We start from the raw sequence: 13,869 nt of genomic DNA, 5'->3' as shown, positions 1-13,869 counted from the left end.
CTGCTGTCACTTCCTCTCGCCACGCCCACTTTCTCCTGGGCACCCAGTGGGCTTCGGCGGAGAGTGACTCGCGGTGCTCGGGGCGGGAGTTCGCGGCCTATTCCCGGTCCCTGCGCCTCGGCCCGCGGCCGCCCCTAGGTCCGAGGCGCCGCCCCGAGCTCGACCGGGCCCCGCCTCTCCCGCCAGCGAAGGCGGGGACCAGGCGTTGCCGCAGCCGCAGGAATATGCTGGAAGCCGGGCGGCCGTCCGGGAGGTGCTGAAGGGACAGTTCCCGCCGCCGAACTTGCCAGGTGCAGGGAGGGCAGGTGGGGCGGCCCCGGAGCCGGCGGCGCGCGGGAGCCATGGAGACCATCTGGATTTACCAGTTCCGCCTCATCGTGATCGGGGACTCCACCGTGGGCAAGTCGTGCCTCCTGCATCGCTTCACCCAGGGGCGCTTTCCGGGGCTGCGCTCCCCCGCCTGCGACCCCACGGTCGGTGTGGACTTCTTTTCCCGCCTGCTGGAGATCGAGCCGGGCAAGAGGATCAAGCTGCAGCTCTGGGACACGGCGGGACAGGAGCGGTTCAGGTAGGGCCGTGGCGCGGGGATCCCGGGGGCCGGGCGCCCCTTCCCCGGGCGCTGCCGCCCGGCGCCGGTGAGGAGAAGCTCGGGTCCTTAGCTCGCGAAAGTGCAAACACCCCATTTTCGCATCCCCTTTTGCCCCTCCTCTTCCAGGGGCGACTTCCTCCTCCGCAGTATCTCACTTCTTTCTTTGGCGCCCACTTTCTGGCATTCCTTTCCCGCCTGACCTGGGGTCACCCTCACCACATGACCCTCCCCCGCAACACTCTCCATCCCTACTGGTATTTGACCCCCAACTCTTGGACTCCCCTGTTGCCTTCTGTCTAAACTCAGCGTCCCTTGCTGCACACGCGGAGCCCCAGCCACCCTCCTCCAAGTTCCCCTTTTCTTCCCCGCACCAAGCCGCTTCCTCTTAAGCGGTCGGGCTTGACTGCGAGGTAGGATTTCCAGGCGTGATTGATCATTTTTTAGCTTCACAGCAACTGGTACTTACTGCATGAGCTCATCGGGCATGGTTCTGATGGAGATGGATGCGGTGATGGTTTGAACACCTCACAGCAGCAAGCACCCTTTGAGGTCTTCAGAAATACTGGGCCGTAAACCGTGCCCAGGTGTCTTGTAACTGGCACTACTAAGGGGGGTTTTGTTTGTTATGGGTTGAGTTATCTTTAGACGTTTGTCATCATTGTTGCGTTGGTAGGCAAACTATAAATACTAAGATTTGCCAGGAACTTTTACCGTGTTTTGTTAATAAGAGGCACTGAACTTTACAGGGTGGTAAAGGGTTAGAAAATTCATTTCTAAATAGGGAAGAAGCGATCCAAATAACCTGTCTCATTCAAATATTCGTTGAGACCGAAGCATTTTACAAAGGTGACTCTTGTTGTGTAAATAACTTAATGTCAATTGTATGCACTCTCTGAATAGTTTAGCCTGGACCAGATACAAAGCACACTTGAATTTTTGAGGATTCAAGGCTACTCTTTTTTTGGAAGAAGGTTAGGAATCTGATTTACTGTAGTTTGGGGAGGGGGGAAGGTTTCTAAGGTTGCATTATCAATTGGCACTCATCTAAGCAAGCATTTTGCAGTGTTCAGCAAAAACTTGGCTTCCAAAACCCAGTTTTCCAGAAAGGGGCTTCCCACACATGGCTACCCCACACCCCCAGCCAGCATCCATTCTTCATGAGATCAGCTTACTCCTGTGAGGATGTTCCAAGAATTAAAGTCTTGGCTTCCATTCCCAGCTGTGACACTGATTCATAGAAATAGTAAGTGAACTGCTTGGCTTGCTTGGTTTTCCTGTATATGAAGTGGAAAGACGGTAAGGCCAGTCCTTCTGAGTGGTGTTAGAGGCTACTGATTTGAATTGTACAATATCTAGAACACCTTGAATAAATTTTTTTCCAGAAGACTTCAATGGAAAGAATTTTTCAAGCTTCTGGTTCCTCATCTATAAAATGAAGGAGCCATTAGGATCTCTAAGATTCCTTACATATTTGCTATTCTAAAGTTGATTGCAAATTCCTTCCCTTCAGATCTTACTCAGAGATGAACTTTAAGATATTTCATGGTCAGAAAAAAAAGCATTTACAGGTAGTGCTTGCTCTACCCTCCAAAGTGAATATAATAAAAACATTTTCTTTATGCATTAAATTTCTCACAACTCCTTGCATTGCAACTGCAAGAAACATAAAATCGCATTGTTTCTAATTCTCTCCTTAAAGGTAACCCCTCATTATTGACAAAAAAAATGAAGGATAATTAATTTGTTAGATTTTAAAGACCTTTCTGCTAAGTAGATCATTGTTTCTTAATGCCTTTAAGAAGATGGTAAATAGTAATTAATTTTATTTACATTATTAAAACCAGGCAGTAACAAGAACGTTTAGGGAATGTTTACTGACAACCAGTGGTACTTTATTTTGTTTGGCTCTTTACCAAAGGTATATTCATAAATACATACATATTTCAGTAGCTACCTCCAAATGCTATTCTCATTTAGCTGGATGTTTCACCATAAAATTGCATTTAAAACAATTACCGTTAAAACATTCTGTATCTTTCTCCAAGATAATCCAAATGTTTATTCTGAGTAATAAAAATCCTTGCATATTTTATTTCACAGAAAGGTACTATAGTTCATGAAGATATATCCCTGCCATTAGTTATTATCATACAACTAGGAATTTGTGAGAGACACTGTAGGTTTATTGGAAATTAGATCTAAATTAACAAAAAGAAGCCTACTCTAGGCACTAGCTTGAGACCATAAACATGGTTCCGGGCCTTGCTGGAAAGCATAAATAAATATGTTATAAGACAACAAAATAGTGAGCTGATACCTCTGACCATAATTAGATTTCATTTCCTCCCCCTTTCCAGTTTTATTGAGGTATAAATAAAGCCTTAGTTTTCCAATGTCCAGGTTAACATAGTCTCATAGACTAATATGAGACTAATATTGCAAAATATAAAAGAAACAAAGTCAAAGTGAAAAAGGTATAGAAAAATAATGTCTATGTATACATAATATTCATTGGAATATACCCAACAGTTGTTTTACCAATGCTATGTTATAGTGAGAATAAATGTAAATTGCTGATGTTAAAGAGATGCAGAATTACAGTGCCTTCATAGAGACCGCAGTTTACTTCTCTAGTGTAACAGTCTCCAGGTGAGTGCTCCACCCTGGTGGGCTGGCTCAGCCTTAGATGTCTTCCCTTCTTCTTTTCTGCCATCCCCAGAACTTGGGCCACATCTATGTGGACAAAACTGAGTTTGGGCCGGTATGTTATCTTTGTATAGTCCACCTACATGGCTTTGTAGTAGAAGGAAGTTTTTTTGTTTGTTTTTATTTCAAATTGAACAATAAACAAGTATTTATTGGCTAAAAAACTGGGTTGCAGGCACGGAGTGTATCAGCAGAAGGGAACAAGTAAGAAAAGCCCTAAATCAATGTTCCTTTGAAGCCAGCAAAGCCAATATGGTACAGATCACTCAAGCCCTTAGTTCACTGGGGAGAATTCGATATAAGACCACACTTAGACCAGGCCACCACGTGCCCAGGAAGAGGGAAGATGGATTAGACATTGGGGGGACTAGCAATTACCACTTTAAATTTTTTATCATCATAGTAGAAACTTAGCAGTGTTGATAACTATTGGAAAGGATAGAGAGATGAAGAGCATCAAATATAAAAGTAGAAATTTTGAACTGTTCCCCAAAGAAACATTTAAAGCAACATGTATGTAAAATGAGATAAAGATTAGCCAGCTTGACAGTAGGGATGGGGAATGCCAAGCCTCAAGGCTAATTTGGCCTTAGATTTGTGTTGTATGGCCTTTGGTGTATAATCATTCCACCTGCTAGTTGGAAAACCAGAGGTTTGTCCTCTTAGTGCTTCCACAGAACACCTGTGATGCCTTCTAGAAGATGGGTTCAGTGACCGAGTAATTTGGGAAACCCCAGCATTCTATACAGCACTGACTTAGAAATCCCCATCAAAGGAATTTTGATAGGAATAAGAAATATTGCAACAAAGAAACAGGCTAATATTGATTAAACTAGCATTTTCCAAATTCATTTGAGGGGTCATTTTTAAAATGTGAAAATCTATGCTAATTACTGCTCTTTTAGGAGTGTAATTTGGGAAATGCTCCCTTGATGAGTTGCTTAGTCACATTCTTTGAGCGGAAACACTAAACATTTCCGGTTAGGAGCTAGGAAAGACCCGGTTAGGAGCTAGGAAAGACCCGTGGTGATTAGCAATTAACCAGCAATTAACTTAGCAAAGAGCTCCCGCTGGCAGTGATCTATCTAAGGGACAGCCCTCTCACCCCCAGGCTCCATCCTCAGTTCCCAAGCCTGATTTGTATCCGGCCACTGCCAACACTTCCCCCCAAGTCTTCAGGTCTTTTCCCTCTAGGTCCTTTTCTGCTCTGCACCTTGTTCTTCCCATATGCTTTATGCCTCCTTCAGTGTCTTCTTTTTATTTTTCCTTTACCTTGTTCATCTGTTCTGTCCTTACTCAGAGTTTCTGCCATCTCTGTCTTTTTCTTTCCTTCCTTTTTTTTTTAAGATGTCTCTAGCTCTCTCATTTCTTTTTCGCTCCTCTCTCCTTATTTAGTTCCCTGACTTCCTTGAGTCTGTTTTCTCCACTGCCCTTTGGAAGTATTCATATGAAGTTAATGGTTAAAAGGGGCTTAATTTATGTCCTCCATTCTTCATGTAAAAAACAAGTGACAAGAACATTTTATATTTCTCCTTAAGAGATCTTTTTAAATGCATAAGGTAAATGGTTTTGCTTTTAAGGACCCTCATTGGAGCTCCACTCCCACCCCCATTACTGTGGTTCATTGTCTTAGTAGAAAAAAAAGATTTTCTAAGCCTGGGCAGGTAACTTCATAATTGCATAGGTAATAACAGAGGAGACTGTCCACAATTAGGATATACTCAGAAAGAATTCCATGTCCAACCAACCTCTCATTCCACTGTGAAAGCCAGATAAGTCAAACATGCACGATTTCAAAATGTCGCTTAGTGCAACTTTTGGAGGAAGCTACCTGAGGATGTATACACGCGTACATACAAGGAATTGGAAGACAGGGCATATAGGGAACAGGAGCTCTGGCTCTGTAACAAGGCAAAGGAAATGCCCAGGAAGATGGGGAAGTGAGCCCCTAGGATTATATCTCTGCAGCAGGCATTAAGGACAACTGGCTGGATTGGAGCAAGACAGAATATTGTAGGTCAGGTATTGAAAAAGATGTAGAGACTTTTAATCCTCAGACATAACTGGTGCTTCTACTGGAAATGGGAGGAATACATCACCTTTTCCTCTTATACTTCAAATCACATGACAGTTACATGACCGAGTCACAAGCCAGTGAATTTGAGCAGAAGTCACAGGTGATTTTAAATACAGCACCAATTCTTTTACTTTCCTCCATCAAGAGGTGAGTCCTTTGTTACTGCAGCATAACTTGGCCTATCTTGACTGATACACAAGATAAATATTAACTGTAAGGAAAAGAAGTCAGAGTTGGGTCTTCCTGGTGGCACAAGGGGTTAAGCACCGCACTATGAAGCAATCTGCAGCCCCTGCAGCACAAGTTCTATCCCCAGCCGGTCGGTCAGGGAGCTGCCCACATGGCGCAGCAGACCTCTCCTGACTCGCCCACTGCTCCCCTCAGCAGTGTACTTCGGTCAATCTGCCTGTTCTTCTTTTTTTTAAAAGATTTATTTATACAAGCACTGGGTACAGTCAGAAGCGAGGGAGGGTGAGGGAATTCACCAGAGCCAGAGCGGGGAGCAGAACAGGCAGACTGACCGAAATACTGCTGAGGGGAGCAGCGGGCGGTAGGAGAGGTCTGCGCGCCAAGTGGGACCCTCGCCCAGCAGCCGGGGATCGAACCGGCACTGCAGAGGCTGCGGGCAGCTTCACAGCCCAGTGCTCAACCGCCGCGCCACCAGGGAAGCCCCAATCTGCCTGTTCTGTTCCCCACTCTGTCTCTGGTGAATCCTCTCACCCCCTGCATCTCTGGCCTGTAACCCAGATCTTGTATGATAAATAAATAAATCTTTAAAAAAAAAAAAGTCAGAGGTGGTGAGAAAGGCTCATTCTCATAAAATGATGATCTGTCAGGATCCCATAGATCCTCCCTGGTAGCCTGTGGGTTAGGTCTCAGCGCTGTCACCACTACAGCCTGGGTTTGATCCCCAGCCAGGGAGTTAATCCTCATGATGCAGCAGACCTCTCCTGTCTCACCCACTGCTCCCCTTAGCAGTGTATTTCAGTAGATCCACCCGTTCTGTTCCCCACTCGGTCTCTGGTGAATCCTCTCACCCCCCACATCTCTGGCCTTTACCCCAGCTCTTCTATACATACATACATACATACATACATATATACATAAAAAAATAGAAAAGGTGCCCACAGGGAATTGAGTCACATAACTCAGCAAGAATATGGCCCAAAAGATCTTGTCTGTAGTTTCTATAGCCTCCACAACCACAGTCTTGATTTTTAAGGAAAAGACATTGTAACTATACCAAAAAATATTTTAAAATTATTTTTATTGAGGTAACATTGGTTTATAACACTGTATATATTTGGGGGTGTAGGTTCACACATTCTTCACATGTATGTTACCACACCACACCCACCATCAAAGCCCCACTAGTCAGTCCTCCCTAGCCCCTCCCCTCTTCATCCTCCATACCCACCACCCTCAGTTCTGCAGTCAGATCTCTAGGGTGTGTGGTGATTTGGTTTTGTTTGTAACTTTACTTTGCTTCTTTATATTCTACCTATGAGTGAAATCATCCAGTTTGTGTCTTTCTCCTCACTTATCTCACTGAACATCATCCCCTCTAATTCATCCACATTGTCACAGATAGCAAGATTTCATCTTCAAAAAAAGAATTTTAGTGTTTGCGTATGGAGACAGATGTCTGAAGTTCCAGATCTTACGCCAGGGCAGGGACAGTAGTGTTCCCGTCAGTGACGAAAGGAAGGGAGAGGTGTTTTCATTCTTGAAAGCAGTCCTGAGGGCGTGGCTTACCAGACAAATGAAGCAGGTAAATGAAGAATCCATGGGATGACTCTCTCCAAAGGACAGTGGAATGCAGGGTCCTGGTGAAGGGAGGCTCTCATGAGGCTAATGCATTCAGCGGTTGCCTGCTGCCAGCAAACAGCCTTGTCCTTCTGTCCTCTCAATGCTTATTGTACCCTCAGCAAAGCCGCAAGAAGGGCACTTCCAGGGCGGAACATCTGGTTTGTTTTACCTAAGTAAGTCAGCAAGTGTTCTGTAGGCTGCTGGTTTTTTAGGAGGCCTGAGCACATGCCAACAGTTCATAATAACAACTTCAAAGACCATTAACATCTTGCCTCTTGGAGAAAATTTTGTATATAAGCGATTATCTGAAATAAATTTCTCGGAGAAAATTTTGTATATAACCAACTATCTAGAATAAATCTTGTTACAAAAGATGGAGATAAATTCCAGGGTCGCTGGACTTTGGTCCTTTATGTGACAACAGCATCTTGTTTTCAGTGCTTCCCAGGAAGCTAGATAACTGTTTAATTTGAGATTCCATTTCTATGCTCTGGAACCTCAGTAATCATGTCATTTTGTGTCAAAAAGATTCCAAGTCCCCTGAGGTATGTCATTCACACTTGATTACAATGCTCATATATTAAGTAACTTGTTCTAAGTATAAGGCAAACTCCAGTGCTCTCATATTATTTCAGGGAAAAAAATTAAAGAGGAAAATTAAAATTGTTTATATAGGCAAAACCTTCATTTTTCTTTTCTATTCGAAAACAAATATACATATGAGGGCCTCCCTGGTGGCCTGGGGTTAAGTCTCAGCGATATTACCGCCGTGGCCTGAGTTCAATCCCCAGCCAGGGAGCTAACCCAGATATGGCACGGCAGACCTCTCTGATCTTGCCCAGTGCTCCCCTCAGCAGTGTATTTCAGTAAATCCACCTGTTCTGCTTCCCACTCTGTATCTGGTGAATCCTCTCATCTCCTGCGCCTCTGGCTATACCCCAGTTCTTCTACACACACACACACACACACACACACACACACCACACATGCACACATACACATAATGAGAATAACTTTACAGATGATGGATAAAGAAAATGTTACATAAGTACAACTGCACATTATTTGACACAAAGAAAGAAGAAACTCCTGTCGTACGCCACAATATGGCTGATCTTGAGAATATTATACTAATGGGATAATATTCAGTCACAGGACAAATCTTCACAATACTACTTAGATGTAGATGCTGAACTCATAAAAGAAGAAAAGTAAAATAAAAGAAAGTCATTGTTGCCAGAGCCTAGAAAGAGAAGGAAGTGAGGAGTTGCTGTTGAGCCGGTATGGAATTTCAATTACACAAGATGGAAAATTCTAGATATCTAGATATCTAGGTTGCCTTACAACCTCATACTTATCACTAATAATACTGTACACTTAAGAGATTTATTAAGAGGATTGATGTCTTATTTTTTGGTACCTTTTTTTTAAAAGAATGGATTTTGGCTTCATAAAGTTATGTTATGAAATATTTGTGATTTTGTTTTGTCTGAATCGTTCATAAACTATACGAGAACGCTATCAAAGAGGTCTTTGGTTGCCAACAACAAAGCCAACTTGAAAACCTTAATCAAAAATGAAAGTCTGGAACCATGTCTGAGACACAGAAAATTGTCAGGAAGCTTCAGGAACCAGGCTTGGTATGAAACAAAAGGCCCGAGGAGTTCAGGGCAGCAAGAACCACAGGAGCTAGTGTGGTCCCCACTATGCAGTTGTCCCCTTTTTGCCTGAAGTTGACAGCCTCGGCTACTGTCAGTAGCTGCACCATGGTACTCTCCAGGAGAAAGCATTTCTACCTTAGATGCTAAAATCTTTTTATCAGCAGAGGATAGAGGCATGAGGATTAAAAGCAACAAAAATTTGAGTGGCTCACTAAGTGTAATTGTGAGAGGCACCATACCCCCACTCTCTTTCCCATACCATAGTTTCTATTTATGGGGAAAAACACCACATACTATATTCCTCAGTAACTTAGAACATATATTATACATCCCAAAGGATCATGCCAAAATCATACCAGGTATCATTTCCTGGATCTGGGTATGTGAAGCTTAATCACCCAACCACAGTTGTCTAGGGCCAGATGTCTGTGGGTGACCATGACATAATGAATCAAGGAATCCCATGACAGGTCTCATGTCTTCAACTCTTTCTTCATTAAGTGAGATCTTTGAATTGTAGCGAAGTGTGGAACATCATGATTATCTATAAGACATTCTAGAAGTTTCTGGATGGTGAGTGCTAGCATGGTCTGAATCCAGATTAAATATTTATTATGGGGAGAACATAGCGGGGTCCCCCAGGGTGGTTCCCCTAGAGTAGAGTACCCTATCCAAGATGTCAGTAGCTATGGAAAATTGACAATGACAGTGCAGGTAAGAGAAAGTCTGTTCAGCCTGATCACTCCCACCACCTCTGTCATAACCTCTTTGCTTGAGTCCAAACTGGGGTAAAAATGCTGACTAGTAACTATTCTATTTCACCGATTATTAGGCCCAACAGCCTGAGAGACACTCTAGCCAGACAAAACAGCCACATTTCCTTCTGTGGAAGAATCTAGCTAAGTGGAATAAACTGTTCCTCCAGTTCTCTTGTGGAAAGAGGAAGGTTGAATGTAAAATACACTTTTTTTTTTAAAGATTATTTATTTATACAAGCACTGGGTACAGTCAGAAGCTCCGGAGGGTGAGAGAATTCACCAGAGCCAGAATGGGGAGCAGAACAGGCAGAGTGATGAAATACACTGCTGAGGGGAGCAGCGGGCATGGCAGGAGAGGTCTGTCACGCCTAGCTGGATGCGCTGCAGAGGCTGCAGGCAGCTTGGCAGTCCAGTGCTCAACTGCTGCGCCACCAGGGGAGGCCCAGGAAAATCCACTTATGTCCTGTAATAGAAGCCTAAACCTGAGGAAAGTTTCTCCTGATACCAGCAGCATTGTGTGCCCACTTGGAACTGGTGATAATTCATAGAGACACCACCCTGCCTGGTTAAATAATTTTCCCAGAAACACACAGCTGCATGCTAGATTGATACAGAGGTAGAAATGGAATATGGCACAAGCAGAGGAGCTTGGGGATTGAGCTATTTCCAAGAGGACAATTATAATGATGTCTCATAGAATTAAGATATGAAAGGAGGTAAAACCAGGGAGGGTATTAACGGATGGAAAGTGATGGATTTGGACAGGAGACAAATCTTGATGGAATTAAGGAATTATCACAGTGAAAATATGCCATAGGCAGTGAGATCTTGATCAAGACATAGACTGCAGTTTTGGAGGTAAGGAATATTTCTAAAGATATAAAGGAAGTAAATGAGAAAGGCAGAGTGGAGGGGCCAGTTTGTGAGAGATGATGACGTCAAGAAACAGATGACATCAGACCACATATCCAAATGGATGCTTAAATCAGTATAAGCAGAATGACAGAAAAGCAAAACAGAGTGCTATGGCCTCAGTACATGGGGGATGACCCAGCAGTTGGCAGATGAGAACCAGATGGCATAAGTTCAAAGGAACTGGAGACATTTTTACAGAAAGGCTTGGGAGAGAATAATTTTTTAAAAAGATTTATTTATTTATGCATACAAGAACTGGGGTATAAGCCAGAGGTATGGGGAGAGTGAGAGGATTCACCAGAGACAGAGTGGGGAGCAGAACAGGTAGATTGACCAAAGCACACTGCTGAGGGGAGCAGTGGGCAAGTCAGAAGAGGTCTGCTGCGCCATGTGGGTAGCTCCAAGGCTGGGGATCAAACTCATGCTGCAGTGGCTGTGGATAGCTTCATAGGTTGGTTCTTAACTCCTGCATCACCAGGGAGGGCCAGGAAAGAATAATTTTATGGAAGAGGACTGGGGAAGCAGAAAGTACCTCCTCCTGCTCTGGGCGACATGAGGGCACTGCTGGGGAAGGTCCTCAGAGACCAGCTTTTTTCAGGAAAGGCAAGAAATGGAGGACACATTCTGAGAGGAGACTTTGAAAATAGGATAGTAGATACTGACACTGTAGCTTTCAAGGTATAAAAGAATCAGCCATTGTCTCTCTTTTTTTTTTTTAAGATTTATTTTTATTTATTTATTTATACAAGCACTGGGTACAGTCAGAAGCGCGGGAGGGTGAGAGAATTCACCAGAGCCAGAGCGGGGAACAGAGCAGGCAGAAGGACCGAAGCACACTGCTGAGCGGGAGTAGTGGGCGGCAGGAGAGGTCTGCGCGCCATGTGGGACCCTCCTCCGGTGCCCGGGGAGCAGCCGGGGGTCGAACCGGCGCTGTAGAGGCTGCGGGCAGCTTCGCAACCCAGCGCTCAACCGCTGTGCCACCGGGGAGGTCCTCAGCCATTGTCTCTTACAATCAAAACCAGATCTTCTATGTGGGAAGGACAAAGAGGCTGCTAAAAGCTTGTGGTGCTGAGCCATTCCTAATTCACCCTTGTCATCACACTGGATATCAGGGTGCCATATCCCCTTTACAGATCTTCCCAGAGAGTAGTCTTATCACTTACTTCTCCCATAACACATGTGAGACCAGACTGACATTCGTCACTTAATTTCCCATCCTTCTCTTTCCCTCCATCTCAACCTCTGCCCTCCATCAAACTTTTCTCTGTGTCTATTTTTAGCCACAATGATGTAATAATTATGCTATCAAACACTTAAAAGACAGTACAAGATGACACACCCTGTAAGTGCTTGTCTATCTAAAAACTACTGGCACTTTAATGTCCCGTCAGTGGGTGAGACTGGCTGGCTCATCAGTCTCAGAATATGAGGCCTCCCTGATGGCACAAGGGGTTAAGCACAACGCTGTGAAGCTGTCCGCAGCCTCTGCAGCATGAGTTCAATCCCCAGTCAGGGAGCTACCCACATGGCGCAGCAGACCTCTTCTGACTTACCCCCTGCTCCCCTCATCAGTGTATTTCAGTCAGTCTACCTGTTCTGTTCCCCACTCTGTCTCCGGTGAATCCTCTTACCTCCTGCACCTCCGGCCTGTACCCCAGTTCTTGTATGCATAAATAAACAAATCTTTAAAAAAATAATAATATTTTTGTCCGTGGGGGCCTCCCTGGGGGCCTAGAGGTTAAGTCTCAGCACTATCACCACTATCACCATTAGGGCCTGAGTTCGGTCCCCAGCCAGGGAGCCAACCCACATATGGCACAGCGGACCTCCCCTGTCTCACCCGCTGCTCCCCTCAGTAGTGTATTTCATTAGCTCCACCTGTTATGATCCCCACTCTATTTCTGGTGAATCTTCTTACCCCCCCCCCCAGTGCCTCAGGCCTATACTCCAGCTCCTCTGTGCAAAAATAAATAAATGAAAATTTTAAAAAAAGAATATTTTTGTCCACTTGAGATACTTCACATCTGACTCTCAAGGTCTAATGAAATCCCAACAAAGTCTCCAGATTTTATCCTGGTGCTATTGTTTGAAAGAGAGGTAAAACAACAGCTTGACCCTTCACAACTCTTTCTCTATTTCTCTTTCAGGTCAATAACTCGATCTTATTACCGCAACTCTGTTGGAGGATTTTTAGTATTTGACATTACTAACCGACGGTCTTTTGAACACGTGAAAGATTGGCTAGAAGAAGCAAAAATGCACGTGCAGCCATTTCGGATAGTGTTTCTGCTGGTCGGACATAAATGTGATCTAGCTTCACAGCGTCAAGTCACAAGGGAAGAAGCTGAAATACTGTCTGCAGACTGTGGTATGAAGTATATAGAAACCTCAGCAAAAGATGCCACAAATGTTGAGGAATCCTTCACCATCTTGACAAAAGAGATTTATGAACTGATTAAGAAGGGAGAAATTTGTATTCAGGATGGCTGGGAAGGGGTTAAAAGTGGGTTTGTTCCTAACACTGTGCATTCCTCTGAGGAAGCTGTAAAGCCCAGGAAAGAGTGCCTGTGCTGACCGCCTGCAGGCCAGAGGACTAAGGGGAGTAGAGGGGCTGTCATTGCAGGAGAAATGCCAACATTCACAGCAATGTTGCAATGAAAGCACCCAGACGAGTATAAGCACCCGAGAACACTTCTTTGGAAGGTGTTTGATTCAGGGCGTTGTGCTGATTTGTTCCACTACCAGTTTGGGTAGCTCACTAACTTCTCTGGCAAAGTTGACAACTTTTCCTTGAAACTGTGGTAGTTTCATAATTACCCCTGTTCTCACTTTGTTAGCATCAGGCTGACCTTAATGTCCAAATATGTCAATATTACTCACTTTCCTTGACAGTTTGGAATGGATTTTTTGTGCACTTTTGTTCAGATTGGAAAGATTTTTATCAGGAATTACCGTCTCTTGAGTGGATTTATGAATATTGAATAGCAAGGTGGATTTAAAAGTGCATTGTTCACTTACAAAGTCAACAAATCTCAGAGGTATCACCTGGGACCCACAGAGTAGTTCCTTGTTTAAAGTTCCAAGTTTTTAACCATTCCCTGAAATACTTATCCTCTCTTAATTTTGCCTAAACATAAGAAAATCAATTTTATACTCATTTTTGTTCTCTGATTTCTTGCTCCTGAGAATTTTGTTTTATAAAAGATATCTAAGGATCTAAGGAAAATATTTTATCACAAATATTTATAAAAATTAAAATGAAGGAGCACTATCAGCAAAAGTTTTGATGTTGTATACTATCTTATTGAAACAAGAAAAACAAATGTATTTATATACTAACATTTTCAGAGAGAG

General features: G+C 43.8%; 1 protein-coding gene across 1 annotated transcript; it reads left to right on the top strand.

The window, feature by feature from the left end:
- Positions 1 to 324: 324 nt before the first annotated feature.
- RAB39A (RAB39A, member RAS oncogene family) lies at positions 325 to 13,089 on the top strand (the record flags this gene model as incomplete). Its single annotated transcript, XM_084248851.1, has 2 exons — positions 325 to 568; positions 12,663 to 13,089. Exons 1-2 carry the CDS (start codon positions 342 to 344, stop codon positions 13,087 to 13,089), a joined length of 654 nt encoding a protein of 217 aa, XP_084104977.1. The 5' UTR covers positions 325 to 341.
- Between the last annotated feature and the right edge of the window lie 780 nt (positions 13,090 to 13,869).

This window comes from Talpa europaea, assembly GCF_964194135.1.
Source record: "Talpa europaea genome assembly, chromosome: 12".
Classification (NCBI taxonomy): Eukaryota; Metazoa; Chordata; class Mammalia; order Eulipotyphla; family Talpidae; genus Talpa; species Talpa europaea.
Note: the sequence above shows the minus strand (reverse complement) of the source record. Positions and strands in the feature narration are given on the sequence as shown.